This window comes from Vespa crabro, chromosome 9 (assembly GCF_910589235.1).
Source record: "Vespa crabro chromosome 9, iyVesCrab1.2, whole genome shotgun sequence".
NCBI classification, from domain to species: domain Eukaryota; kingdom Metazoa; phylum Arthropoda; class Insecta; order Hymenoptera; family Vespidae; genus Vespa; species Vespa crabro.
Genome location: NC_060963.1, coordinates 7779796 through 7794603, shown reverse-complemented (window position 1 = coordinate 7794603; position 14808 = coordinate 7779796). Strand labels below are relative to the sequence as shown.

The window sequence follows — 14808 nt, the reverse complement described above, 5'->3', positions numbered from 1 at the left end:
CGAAGATCTCTTATCGTTAGGATGGTTAGGATTTCGAAAAGAAAGGAGAAGCTCGTTGAGTGATCGTTCCCGAAGTTACGACTCCCGTTCGAAAGTTATTCTTGTACGGTAGTTTTGGACGAGTTTTGGTGGAGGTGGAGATAGAGGTAGAGGAGAAGGAGGAGGTGTGATGGTGATGGTGGTAGGAGAAACGCGTGCGTCGGAAAGTACGCGAGTGCGTGCGAAACGTATAAGGGAGAGAGAAAAAGTAATGTGCCACACGCGCGGGCTTCGTGCCAAGAGATGTTGCCAAAGGAAAGACGCTTCTCGGAAGGACGGTACTTTGCTGGCGAGCTTTTCCGAAGATGCAGCCAAGTCGCCTCCAAGAGTTAATTCAGTAACACCTGTCTTCGCAGTCAAATCCGTGCCATCGAGTTCCTCTCTCTTTCTCTCTCTCTTTTACTTTTCTTTTCTTCTTCACAATCGATCGACTTACGGAGAATAGTTCTCTTTCGCTTTCCCTGTCGTTCATTCATCGTTCCAGTTCTTTTTTTTCATTTTCTTTTCCCTTCCTAACATTCGTAAATTTATATTTTATATTTGTTCGGTGTTTAAGATTTGGAAAAAAAAGAACAGGTAAAATCTTTTTATAGGTCGATATTTAGATGATTATTATCTCGTTAGATCAAGATAAATGGTTCGATCGCCAACGCTCTCTCGTCTAACCTACCGGTTTGCGTCACAACTCGGGATTCGTTGTGTTGTTTCGTCGTGGCCGGAGAAAGTTGGCGCCAAGCAACGAGAAGTGCCTTTTGCGTTCGATTCCACGTGCGACGATGCAGGGTTGGCAACCTGTTACAAGGTCATACTCGTGTCGGTCACGGCCACGTTAAACTATCCGTACGATTTCTCATTCTCTCTTAGATTATCTTTGATAATATCTCTAAATGGCCAGTTAAACTAATTGAACAATTAACTGCGCCGATCTAAAGGACCCCCACGAATATGTAATTGTTTGAATGAACGGCACGTGATCGTTGACAACGTATTACTCGTCTACACACTCCGATCCGTGACTTATTTATAAATATTACGATAAAAACAAAATAAAAGTTTTCTTCTATATATTATCAACGTGCACGATATTATTAGATTTTATAATTTTTTTTTAGGCGTCACATCGACAATAAAAAAATTTTTATAACTACGTAAAAACTTCGCTCGTTCGTTTGGCAGATGACGCAAGACAAACAACCGATTACGAGAGAAAAAGAAAGAGAAATAAAGAGAGTGAAAGAGAGAGAATTGACCCGGAAACCTCCTTCCGTCGTTTTCGTCGAGCGAAACGAACAAAACAAGAGGATGATGCAATTCATCATCATCCCAAAAAAAACGCGTCTCTCAGTATACTGCATCTATTTTCCAGCTCCTTTTTTTTGTTCTTTCCGGTTCTTTTTTTTCTTCCTTTTTTTTTTTACAACAAAGCAAAAGTGATTCCGTCTACTTTTAATAGTCATCTCGAGTGCTTTTCGATAGATTGATCTCCCATTGAATCGACGATAACAACGAGTTTTTTTCAATAAATCGAGATGTTCGAGTTATATCTGGCTATCAAAACCGAGCGGTCTACCACGCGAAAACTAATTAATATTTTCAACGATATCAAAAACAAGTATTTACCGTTAAGTCATCGAACGTTTACTTGAGATTTCTATCCGTTAGATTTCCGATATTTTCGGCTTTTTTTATTTTATATTAATCAATTATTTCATAGAACTATACGTTTATTTTTTCTTTTCTTTTCGTTCACAGACACGCATATTGTTGATGGATGCTTTCCTTCAGAACAACAGATTGGACCATGTCTCCAGGGTAATGTCATCGCATCCCTTGTATTTAGACCACTTCCTTCGAACTCAAAATTTCATCCTTAGGGGTGATGGACCGCTTCCTTACGATTACAGACATCTCATAGCCATTATGGTGAGTAAATAATTTTTTCATTTCATTTTCGTTTTTTTTCTCTTTTATTATTATTATTATTGTCATTGCTGTTTTTTTATTTCGATCATTTCCTATCAACGTGAATCGTAAGCAGGCGTGTGTGATCGACGAAGAAAATACGCGTTAACGTTGATACGACAAAGATAACGAACAAAATACTTACGTAATTGAGCAGTTTTTTCCTTTTTTATTTCTTCGAAAGGGGGGGTCATTTCATCTTTTTAGCAAATTGAGAAATATTTCAGTGATAACTCTCGGAGGATTTTCTTGCCCAAAAAATTGTTTACTCGAACCAATTAATACGAGAATTCGTGTGGTGTCTCTTTTTTATTTTTGTTTTAATTTTGTTTTCCCCTTTTAATTCCGTTGATATAATACTTGCTAGATGAGCTATTATCAATCTCGTCTTTGTCAAAGGTTATCAAGAAATCCGAGTAAATGCAACGGTAGTTTCATAATATGTGCTGTTCTTCGCGTCGTAAAGATTAGGTTCAAACGATTTGTTAGGGTAAAAAATAATCTATGTTTTCTTCGCCAATAGGAGGCCTACTTTTAGCGATTAATAAGAGTAACGAGAAATGAGAAAGGAGAAACGAAGAACGATCTGAAAACGAAAGTAAAAGCTTTTAGATGAGAATTTAATGGACATCTTTCTTGAAATAAATACGTTCGATCGAAATTAAATCCCTTTGTCCTTTTTAGTTTTCATCAAATTTACGTTAAAGTTAGATTACTTACGTACTAAATGACAATGGAATTTCCGTTCTTCAAGATAACGATAAAAGCATAATTTTAGTCCTCTACCGTTGTCTCTTGTCGCGAAGTTCATTGCTTTGGCACATAGACATTGTACTTTACTCTTTTCTTTATAACGAAACGATACGAATCGAATGAAATCGTTTTAATTCATCCGATTACACAAGTCCAAATGAATGAATTAACGTCAATATTTAAAACATACATACTGGTAACGAATTCGAATACACGTGTAATATCGAGATTCGATCGAAATTAATTTATTGACGATTATGAATGAAGAAAAAGAGAGAAAAGGAAAGTAGAAAATAAACGTGCATGAAAATAGATTAGAATGATCGACTGAAAAACACTTTATCTCGTAGAAGAAAGAAGGGGTAAAGGGGAAGTAGACGGAAAGAGACGATAAGCGATAAGATATCTGAAAAACACCTTGCTCGCCGGTAAACATTCGATTCCGTGGTTCTATCTCACTTCGGCAATCGTCGTTTCTTTCTATCTCTTTCATTTTCATATTAAGATCTTCGTTGAGAAAATACATCGCTCAATTGCCTGCATTTTGATCGTCGAAGCGTGAGCTTCGCTAACTTTTGCGGATAAAAGTTATCGAACTTTAGTCTCTTCATTGCCTTTCCAACGAGTTTATCGTTTAAAGGAACTTTTCTCTTGTTGACGGAAAAGTTTTTATATATATCTATATGTATATAAATTTATACGTACACCCACACACACACATACACCTATATATATACTATAATAATTATAATGTATTCATATATATATATATATCATATATATATATATATATATATATATATATATATATATATATATGTATTTATATGTAATCTGAATTAATTATTGTTTTTTTTTTTCGAAAAATTATCTTGTATTTTAATTCTATCAAGCATCATATCGAAATATTTTTTTTTTCTTTTCGAAAACAATTTGACATACTGACCCCTATTGTCATTACTGTTGCACGTACTCACCGATAATAAAACGAAATTAATATTATCGATATTTCTTGATATCGAATTATTTTTATTACTTTAGCAGTCTATGCGACGCTATGCGCGAGGTTACAATTTACGAGATGAGTCATGGAAATATTCAGACGCTTTGTGATATCGAATATTATCGGATTAGGCCACAGTGTTCTTTAAATCTTTGAGGAGATATAAAGAAAGTAGTGTATTGTATAAATATCATAAAAACTGGCCGATCTTATTACGACGAATTATATTTATTTAAAGATCTATAAAATCGCTATTATATCGTAAAACTTTTATCTTTTAAAAACAAAAAGAAAAAAAATAATACTTATCTTATTATCATTGTTACAATATAAACAAATTTTTTTTCTTTTTTACTTGGAGACGTACTTCATGTAACACGATAATCTCTACTCAATATCTACTATATCTATATCTACTTAAATCGTGAAAAAGTTAATCAATTCTAAAGAGTGTCAAACTATTTCTATGAGTGACTGTATATATATATACATCTATATCTTTATATCGCCGATGTATTTGTAGATATATTTTCAAGCAACACACATACACATACATATGCATATAAATATAAATGTATATATAGCTACTGTCATCTCTTATCGCTTATCGTGTTTCTAGAGTCGATTGATCCGTTGAGTTCTCATAAACACGTGTCTTGTTTGCACGTATCATTGACGTTGCTCGTATCACCTTCGCCTTTTGCACCCCTGATTTCTCCTCCTTTTCCACCTCACTACTATTATTTTTTCTATACGTGTATTATTTTCTTTCTCTTTCTCCTTTTTTTTTTATTTTTTTTTTATTTTTTTTGTTTATTTCTTTCTTTCAACGTGCCAACGATATCACTTTACTACATTGTGCCCGACTCAATAGAGACATTTAACGTTTCCATATAATTTTAGGCCGCGGGTAGGCACCAGTGCAGCTATCTGATAAACCTGCAGAAGGGAGAGTTTCTTCTTCAGGGTGGTGACCCCTTGTGGCTTCAAGGTTTGAGATCGATCCCACGGAAGCTTCAAGATCTCTATGAGATCAATAAAATCTTAGCTCACAGGCCGTGGCTTCTAAATAAAACGCACATAGAGGTAAATGTTATATTATTTTCGAAAGTACTTGATAATTACTTTGTTAAATATTGATAACGTTTAACGTTTATATATGTATATATATATATATATATTTTCTTTTTTTCATTAATATTTTTATAAATTTGATTTCTTATAACATTCCTTTATATTTGATTTCTTTAGAAACTGACCAAAGGCGCGGACAATTGGTCCTTGGCCGAAGTCGTCCATGCGATAGTCCTTTTGGCCCATTTTCATTCGTTGTCATCGTTTGTTTTCTCATGTGGAATCAACGAAGAATTGGACAACGTAACCGGCCATCATTACAAGGAAAATATACAAGACAATAGCAATAAAGTGCCACCTGCCAAAGAAAAACTTTCTAGTAATCCCAAGGAAATACCCAATGGCGACGGCAAGACTGGTATGTTAGTTTGGACATCGATTTTTTTTTTTTTTTCTTCAAGATATAACTCGAGAGATTATACAATTTTTCATATATTTTGTCATAGAAAACGTACCGTCGCCGCCATCGTCGCCTAGCATAGTTGGTGAACAAGAGGTCGGCGTGGAAACTTTAATGGAACGAATGAAACGGCTTTCCGAAAAATCCGAGTCTTATCAAATAACGCAAGAGGAATTATCGAAAAGATTTGAAACGGTCGAAACGCAATCAGCCGAATTGGCAGCTGCACCTCAAAGGAGTAGCAGCATTCTTGATTCCGACATCGGCCTCTTCATTGACGATCCTACCTTCATATATCAAGATTTTGCTAAGGTATATTATCACGTTTATTCAACGATTATATAACGTGTCATAACTTTTTATCGATTCTACTGTACATTCGTGTCACGCTCCGTCAAATTTCGTTATCAAGTTTTTTAACTATCGAATGTTAAAGAAAAGAAAAAAACAAAAAAAAGAAAAGAAAGAAAGTGAAGAATATTCCAAGGTTGTTAACTATGAATACATAAATCTCTCTTGGTGGTTTAATCGTGTTCCTTTTACTTGCGCAATGATGAATATTTAAAGGACGATAACGTTCACGTATCGTTTAATTCTTCCGGGGATGGAAAGAAAGAGGAAGATGAGTCAATAAAATGGCTCCTTCTCGTTATTGGTTCTTTGCTCTTAAAAAAAGAAAAAAATAATAAATGAGGGCAAAAAAGAAGAAGAAGAAGAAGAATTATCTCGTCTATTCTATTTTCAACGGATCTGATCATAGTCAATAATAAGATAGAGTATACAAATCTTGGCTATCCTTTAAAGCTTTTCTCTTCTATTTTTAGCGAGGTCAACTGAACGACATACCGACCTTCCGCGTACAAGACTATTCCTGGGATGACCACGGTTACTCGTTGGTGAATCGACTTTACAACGATGTGGGCAATTTCCTAGACGACAAGTTCAAGACGACTTACAATCTGACGTATTACACTATGGGTACGCATAGTAAGGTTGACACATCTCGTTTTAGACGAGCAATATGGAACTACATCCAATGTATGTTCGGAATAAGACACGATGACTACGATTACAATGAGGTTAATCAACTCCTCGAACGAAGTCTTAAGACCTTTATCAAGAGCGCTGTCTGTTATCCGGAACGCGTTACTAAGAAGGATTATGATCGTGTCATGAGGGAGTTCAAGCATAGTGAAAAGGTAAGTTTAAAAAAAAATAAAAAAAAAAAAAAAACAGAAAGGAACAAAGAAAAATAACAAAGAAAAAAAATAAAGAAATAAAAAAGACACTTCTTATGAAAAGAAGAAGAAGATTATCTAGAAATTTTTACCTATTACGTGGGAACACAGTTTTTCTTGTTTGCTTTTTTTTTCCTTTGACAAATATACGAAATTACTATAGGTAAATTCTAATTATATCACATATATTATTAATGTTTTGTTTTGTTTTGTCTTCAGGTGCACGTGAACTTGATGATATTGGAAGCACGCATGCAAGCAGAATTATTGTATGCTTTACGTGCTGTGATGAGATATATGACCTAAATGAAGACCAAATCGGGTCCCATCGTTCGCTTGGTGGTTGGATCTGTCCTGGTCAATCGGCTCGTTTATTAGAATCTTTCTTATTCTGATTTTTGTAATTCTCTCTTTTTTTTTTAATTTTTTGTTTGTTTGTTAAATTATTATTTTTTACGTTTCGAGTCGTGTGATGTTTATTTAGCGAGGCTTTTGTACACGGTACAGAAAGGATATGAGCAAACGTGACACCGGTACACGTGATTTGCGCATGAAAAATGAAAAACGCGTCAAACATACAAGACACAACACATGGAAACGCATATTACAGGACATCAGAGAGAGTAATATGTAGATACAACATTGAAGAAATTATACGCGTTTTTCTTGGATCTTTCGCTTTTCCAAGAGTTTATCAGTTAATCGTTAGCTTGAGCTTGCGTTGATGATTGAGGAAAAGACAAAGCAAACGCCTCGAAAAAAGATGGAGAACAGATCGTTTGAAAAGATCCTCGATAAAATTCTTCGTCGCTGGAATCGAAAATCGAAATTATTGTAAGAATGAAAGCTCTGAGAGCAATGGAAAGATTACGAGAAGAAGAGATGATATATCATCAATTGTTTTATAGATAGAAAGACTCGCGTATTTTTTTTTTTTTTTTTTTTTTTTTTTTTTTATTTTGATGTGTGGCAGCCATATACGTTCGGCTGTATTTTTTTCTTCTTTTCTTTTCTTTTCTTTTCTTTCTTTCGCTAATCCATCGGAATATAAAGTTTGTAAGGATGCAGCGAAAGAAATTAATATTGAAAAGGTGTGCTTCTTTATTATTATCTCTTGGCAGAAAAAAAACTTCTTCGATATCATAAAATTTTCTATATTTTTCAAATGTACGATATACGTTATAATAGCAAGAAAACATAAAGAGATAGAAAAAGAGAAGGGCGCGAAGGGGGCCTGAAATTGGAATTAAAATGAAAGACCACCGATCTTTTTGGGAATATCAACACATAATAAGGCATCGAATTATGTGCGCGCTTATCAACGAATTTCATGCCTTTAAACGATCGGTAGCGTTGATACAGGTAATTCCCGTCTTTTACGAATTTATTCGTTCTGATCTCTTTCTTTTAAAGTGAGAATTAACATTTTCCGTAGACGGCAATGTAATAAATATATGTTTTTTGTTCCTGACAATTAATATTTCCCATTGGAAATCTTAATAATTTTAAGTGTAGTATACCTTTTTTAAAAAGTATTATATATCATTTAAAGGAAAAAAAGAAGAAGGAAAAAAATAAACAAAAAATTAAAAAAAAAAAGAAAAAACAGAAAAAAGAAAAAATTTGTGCATAGTTGGTAATTCGTAAAGTGGGAAGTATCTGTAATATTTTAATGATTTGTTCGCGTTGATGGAGAAGTGAACGTGCTGAAATTTATAACATCTCGAAATCGGCAGATGTAATTTCTCGCAACGGCAAATGTAATTTTCGCTAGGAGAAAAAAGAGAGAAACAGAGAAAGTGGGAGAGAGAAAGAGAGAAAGAGAGCGAGAGAGAGAGAGAGAAAGTGAGAGAGAGAAAAAGAGAGAGAGAGAAGAGGAAAGAAAGGAGAAAGTAGTATATAAAACAGAAGAAAAAAAAAGTTAGGAGAGAACGGAGAGGCTGTTTTAAAAAATCAAATTCACATAAGTCGTTTTATGATACACGAAGAATAAGGAATAAAACGTGGCACAAACTATACACGCGAAATATACGTTCTGTGATGGCATATAAATATTATATAACAAATACACGTACATACGTACATACATACACGTATCACACATGCATACATAAATACGCATATATACGCGCATACATACACGCATACATACGCGCATACATACGTGCATACATGCATGCATCATACACACATACATACATACCTATGAACACACTATTATTATCCTTGCATGAACGATCAAATATGCATACATTTACACAAAAGTGCAGACACACAACATGAACAAGCAAACAAACAAACAAACAAACAAGCAAACAAGCAAACAAACAAGCAAACAAACACAAAGAGAAAAGACGTATATACGCACGCTCGTTATTTACGTTCGACGTAAGAGGAGAAAAGAAAGAAAGAGCATGAGAGAGAGAGAGAGAGAGAGAGAGAGAGAGAGAGAGAGAGAGAGAGAGAGAGAGACGGGGAGAGAAAGAGAGAGAGAATGCATGAATGTGTGAGAGAAGAGATATTTGTCGTATTATACGTGCGAGAGGAAGATTATGTAGCGTTTGTAATTAGAGATGTCTCTTTATTATATAACAATGTATGTACGTGCTCTAAATCACGAGAGCATGATTCTTGTGTAATGATTCGGAGCAACTCAAGGTTTCTAGGATGATCGGTGGATCGCTGGATCGCAGACTTTTTCATATTATAATATCCTTAAGAAAGTTTAAGAAATTTCGAAAGACTTAAAAAGATTAAACGATTGCTTTAAGTAGTATTTTTTGTACGAGTGCAAAGAGAAATTTTCGTTCGAAAATTTTTTAAATTATTCTTTGTAAATGAAACAAAAAGAAAGAGGGAGGAAGGGAGGCGAGAGAGAGAGAGAGAGAGAGAGAGAGAGGGAGGTATAGATTTTTTGAAAAAATCTGTTATCCAGCTTTCTTTTCTTGACATCGATGAAACGAGGCGAAACTAAAAGAGAAAGAATGGTGAAAGCTTTCGACCAACATTGACACCGTTTAATCGCTTTAAACGGCGTCTACATATCACTTGGAGAGTTTACGAAAGAACGACTCCTCGATCGTGGAGCTCCTCGGTCTTGGCGCCAATGCATGGCCGTAAAACAACGGTACAATCGTTTCATGCTTATATCTCACTCGGCACGTACCCAAATCGAACGAACACTCTTTTTTGTTTCTGCGTCGAAACGACGAATCCAGAAATTACTATATAATTCTTTTTTTCCAAATTTATCGATTACTTTCACAATTGTTCGTAATTATTCGTAATGTATAAAGACGAATCCGATATCCCGTCGCATCGAGATTACATATTATTTCAGAATTATTTATATACGCAGTTGAAGATTCGTAAATAATATATCTATAAACGCGTTTGATTCTTTTTTTTCTTTCTTTCTTTTTTCTCTTTTTTTTTCTTTCTTCTTTTTTCTTTTTTTTTTTTTTTTAACTATACTCGTCGTTTCAACGTAAATACGGACGTATATCTGTGTAATATCTTAAATAACTTGCCTCCTCGATTTTATCATTTCCAAAGACCTCCTTTGAGTTGATTTTACTTTAGTATAACCGTGGTAAGCGACTCGATATATATATACATATATATGTACATATATATGTATGTATGTATGTATGTATGTATATCGAGTAATCTTTCGCGATTCAGAATTAGATCTCGAAAGATTGAGGCGATCGTCGACCGACGTACGCCAGTATTTTCATTTTATAATTATTACTTTTGCGTTCGAGTCGTCTAGTCTTTCACGTTAACATTGAAAATTTCTTTTTCTTCCTCTTATTGTCTGTTAGTATGTTACTTTTCTTTTCTTTTTTCTTTTTTTCTTTTCTTTATCAAGAGAAGTCGATTTGGAGACAATGCTCGATAAATAGAAAGAAAGAAAATAAGATAGGAAGAGAGAAAAAAATGAATTGATAAAAGAAAAAGAATTTTCATTTCGAGATTTTCGTATATTTTTGTGATAATCAAATTTTTTTTATTGAATCGACTGAATGCCATTAATATTTATTAACATTTTCAATTGTAATCGTCGATATAATATTTGTGACAAACGTAGAGGCTCGTGATTGTTCAAAGCGATTAATCAATTAATCGATCCAACGACGTGACCCTTGTCTTTCTTAAGCGATTTTAAATACGTTTCCCTCGTTTTTTAAATAATCTTTACACAAACTTTTTCCTCTCTCTTCTTACTTTCTATTTCATTTCTGTTTTCTTCTTCTTCCTTTTTTTTTTGTTCTTTTTCCGTTTCTATCACTTCTTCGACATCTCTTTAATTTGATTTCTCGGTTTCTTTTTCTTTCTCATAGATCGAACATTGACATTCTCAAATTATTATTATTTGTAATTGTACCGAAATACGATTGTTTTCATAGTCCGAAAGAGAAAAGCGATCGACGAGCAATGGGTAGAAGACTTTTCGTATCGTTTCGGAGTTTTCGTTAGAGTGAATGAAAATTATTATTTCGCTTAGAGACAAAAACTCGTAGGGATACGAGAATGCGAACGAAAAATGTTCGCCTCGTGTGAATTGATCTCATGGGGAAACGGTATGTGTGTGCGTGTGCATGAGAGTGAAAGATTTAAAGAAAGATAAGAAAAATGATAAAAGAGCGCGCGCGCGCTCGCGCGAGTGAGAGAGAGAAAGAAAGAGATAAAAAGGAAAATGTGAGATAAAAGCGGAAAAAGAAAAGTAAAATATTTAAAAGTTATGAATATAAGTATGTATGCATGTATGTATGTATGTGTGTGTGTGCGTGTGTATACATATATATATATATATATGTGTATATATATATATATATATATATATATATATATATATATAAGTATATATGTGTAAGACTCGCGAAGAAGACGAGAAATACAAATCCGTCGTTTTTTAGAGGCAGAAGCGAGAGGAGGGGAAGAAAAACAGAAAGAGAGAGAGTGAGAGAGAGAGAGAGAGAGAGAATGAATGAATAAATGAGAGAGAAAGAGTAAGAGGAGGGGAGGCGGTCCATTCTTAAATTGAAAAGATCAACGAAAAAAGCTTCGTCGATGTATTCGATATCGCATCGATAGATGCTCATTTCGCTTCTTTTTTTACGTTACCATTTTAATGGCAAAACGCAACGAATCTCGAGAGACGAAATGACGAGAGATTCGATTTTAAAAGCGAATGCAAAAGGAGAAGATCCGTCGTTCGGATCATCGCTTTGATCATCGCTTTGATCATCGCTCGAATGTTGGATTATCGATCTTTTATAAAAGAGCTTACTCTCGAGAATGCCGCCTCCGCAAGTCGGAAAAAGAATTTGCATATTGCGAATATTGTACATGCCACCGTGTCGAGTATGATCGTGTGATAATTCAAGTGATTTGACTAGACCCTTCTAAGATTTATAAGTCGGTTATATTATATTAGAATCTTCGGACACGATCGCTCCTGCTCGAATCGTTTTTTATTTACCGTAACTGTCGCGTTCACTTTCGCTTAAAATAATCTTTTATATTTTATATACGATTGATTATCTTTCGTTTTTAAACATTTTTCGACGGGCGATAGATATATCGGGGATTGAAAGGATCGAGAGTATCTTTCGAGAAAAATGAATGTGTCGATTCTTTCCTTCGCCCTTTTCCCTTTTTCTTTTCTTTCTTCTTCCTTTTCTTCTTCTTTTATTCGATCTCGATCTACGATAGTTCGCTTTTTTTTCATTTTCTTTTTTCTTCTTTCCTCTTCTTCATTTCTTGTATTTTTATTTATTTCTTTAATTTTTTCTCTTTCTTCTCTTTGTTTCGTTTCGTTTCGTTTCGTTTCATTTTTCGTATCGTTTCACATGAAAAACTCGTTCCCGAAAACGTTATCTCGACACTCTTATGATTCGATTAAGCTTCGCGGTCGTCGCCTAATCTTATCATGGAGTTAAGGATGAACTTAATTACAAAGCCGTAGACGAGTCTTTTAAACTAATATTCGCTTCCTTTGTCTTTCAGTTGGCCAGCGTATTAGTTATTTTTTTATTATACCGCTCTATCGCTTGATTAGTATTATTATTATTATTATTATTATTATTATTATTATTATTATTATTATTATTATTATTATTATTAATAATAATATTATTATTATTATTATTATTATTATAATTATTATTACTATTATTATTATTATTATTCGTTCGTATATTATATTTGTCAGCTCTCTTCGCGCGAAATACAACATGCATAGAAAACACGACATAAACGCGTATAAACATGATTCGAGCATGAGCGATCGTAACCGTGCGCGAAGGGTCGTATGTGATGTGATTTCTTTTATATCATAACGAATAATGAACACACTAAGAAATGTTATAGTTTCATATAAGTGATATGTTATTTGTCATTTATTTTATCCCTTAATAAATGATGTTATATAAAAAAAAGAAAAAAAGAAAAAAAAAGAATGAAAGAAAGAAAGAACACATATAATATCCATGACACACATTCACTCTACGTTAAATTTTTATCTCGTTCCATTTATCTATAAAATTTATGCGGGAGTGTAAGGTCGTTGTTGCTGTCTTTTTTTTTATGATACTTTTTCCTTTTTTTTTATTTTAGATTTATTCGCCATCTAGATTATTTATACATACGTTATATGACATCAAAAGTCTAAGTTGTACTTGTGTGGGTAGCGCTAACACATGCTCACTTGTTTCTTAAGTAAAATACTTGCGTCGTCTACTTCCTCGTTTACTCTGGCGCGAATATTTACAGGAGATCAGGGTGTCATTTCTATCTTGTTTAATCATTTGTCCATCGTGTATCTCTATTCATAAAACGTGGGTGTTATGTGGCGGCAACGTCATGTGCACAAAATAGTTATGATAAATGCGCGGTCGTTTGGTTTATTTTATTATTAAAAAAAAGATGGTGTATTTGCGTGATATTATTAAACATTTTATGAAAATTTCGCGAACACTGAAAACAGTGGTGTTGTTTACATATATATATATATATATATATATATATATATATATATATATACACGTTTAGATATACATATAGATTCTCGCAGAGAGAAGAAGAGTATATTCTAAATAATCATTATTCATTCTTATTTTTCAAATATTTATAATAATATTTTTTCTAATATCCTTTTTTGTTATTATTTATTGTCCGATTTTTCTAATGCACGTATTTTCAATTTATGCGAAGAATAACATCAAGACTATATTTTATAAATAAAATCGTACAATAATTTTATATCAAGGAATAATTGTTCTTTCATCTCTCTTCTGTTTCAGCGAGTTCGTTTATTCGTTCGCGAATGCAACGTCATTTCAAAACACATTTATGAAAAAAAATAAAGAAAAAAAGAAACTTAGAAAACGACCGACGCGTTCTCATTTTATTTATTTATTTACTTATTATTATTATTATTATTGTTATTATTATTATTATTATTATTATTATTATTATATTACTTCTTTTTTTTTTACAAAATAGGAGACCTACGTAAATCGATCGAGATTACCGGATGCAAAGATTATCGAGAAGAATTGTGCAGCGGTGTGGGGATTTTCAAAAAGATAGGTCGTAAATCGATAACTTGAACACGATGGAGAACATGGACGACAAAACGAGAACGTTTGTAATAGAATCGTCGATCGTCGATATTTTTCGTTCTCGTAATGTTCCTGGACTATACTTTGTCGATCGTCGCTTGGAGAGCAGCGTTTGCCCTTAATTGCCATCATAGTCGTGCGGCGATGCATGATGATGCGCATGAATGTGTGCTGGCAATTCGACCGTAGGTACACCCAGACTGCTTCTCTGTAATGTAATATAAATGAAATTCGAACCCTGCGATTTATTTCATATTTAATTTATAATGATCGTAAATCGATAATATCGATGTCAAACGATTAGCTTTATAAATTTTCAAAATTTCTACTTGGGATCTCATCCCGTTGATGGGGGTGGCAGTGGGATTATCCGGTGGATAGCCAATTACATGGGTTGAGCATTTTTCGCAGGCACGGCGCCGTCGAGAGGAGGCGTGACAACGCAAAGCACGACAAAGTTCTCGGGCCATTTCCGAGCATAATGATTCTTGTTGTTGATTCTGTTGTTGTTGTTGTTGCTGTTGTTGTTGTTGTTGCTGCTGCTGCTGTTGTACTGTTTGAGAGATACCCTGTAGAGACCCCGAGCAGGTAGGCATAGCTATCGGTCCTCTCTGTGATCATATATTATACGATTTATCTTTATTTATT

At 33.8% G+C, this 14808-nt stretch overlaps 2 protein-coding genes across 9 annotated transcripts in view; one reads left to right on the top strand and one right to left on the bottom strand.

The window, feature by feature from the left end:
• The window catches only part of LOC124426539 (sestrin homolog), a 90899-nt gene extending 82354 nt beyond the window's left edge, over nucleotides 1-8545 (top strand). For all 3 annotated transcript variants that reach the window (XM_046968321.1, XM_046968322.1, XM_046968323.1), the window contains 6 exons: nucleotides 1792-1962; nucleotides 4661-4843; nucleotides 5009-5249; nucleotides 5338-5603; nucleotides 6116-6490; nucleotides 6749-8545. In XM_046968321.1, the coding sequence (XP_046824277.1) occupies nucleotides 1792-1962; nucleotides 4661-4843; nucleotides 5009-5249; nucleotides 5338-5603; nucleotides 6116-6490; nucleotides 6749-6835 (1323 nt within the window). In that variant the 3' untranslated portion in view covers nucleotides 6836-8545. The remainder of the gene's footprint in view (nucleotides 1-1791; nucleotides 1963-4660; nucleotides 4844-5008; nucleotides 5250-5337; nucleotides 5604-6115; nucleotides 6491-6748) is intronic.
• Nucleotides 8546-13114: 4569 nt separating this feature from the next.
• LOC124426538 (glutamate receptor ionotropic, kainate 2-like) overlaps nucleotides 13115-14808 on the bottom strand; it is a 74285-nt gene continuing 72591 nt past the window's right edge. For 5 of the 6 annotated variants that reach the window (XM_046968313.1, XM_046968314.1, XM_046968315.1 and 2 more), the window contains 2 exons: nucleotides 14490-14771; nucleotides 13115-14368 (listed from right to left, as the gene is read on the bottom strand). In XM_046968313.1, coding sequence (XP_046824269.1) covers nucleotides 14279-14368; nucleotides 14490-14771 — 372 coding nt within the window. In that variant the 3' untranslated portion in view covers nucleotides 13115-14278. Of the gene's footprint in view, nucleotides 14369-14489; nucleotides 14772-14808 lie in introns of those variants that run through there. The other variant, XM_046968319.1, reaches the window with a different exon arrangement.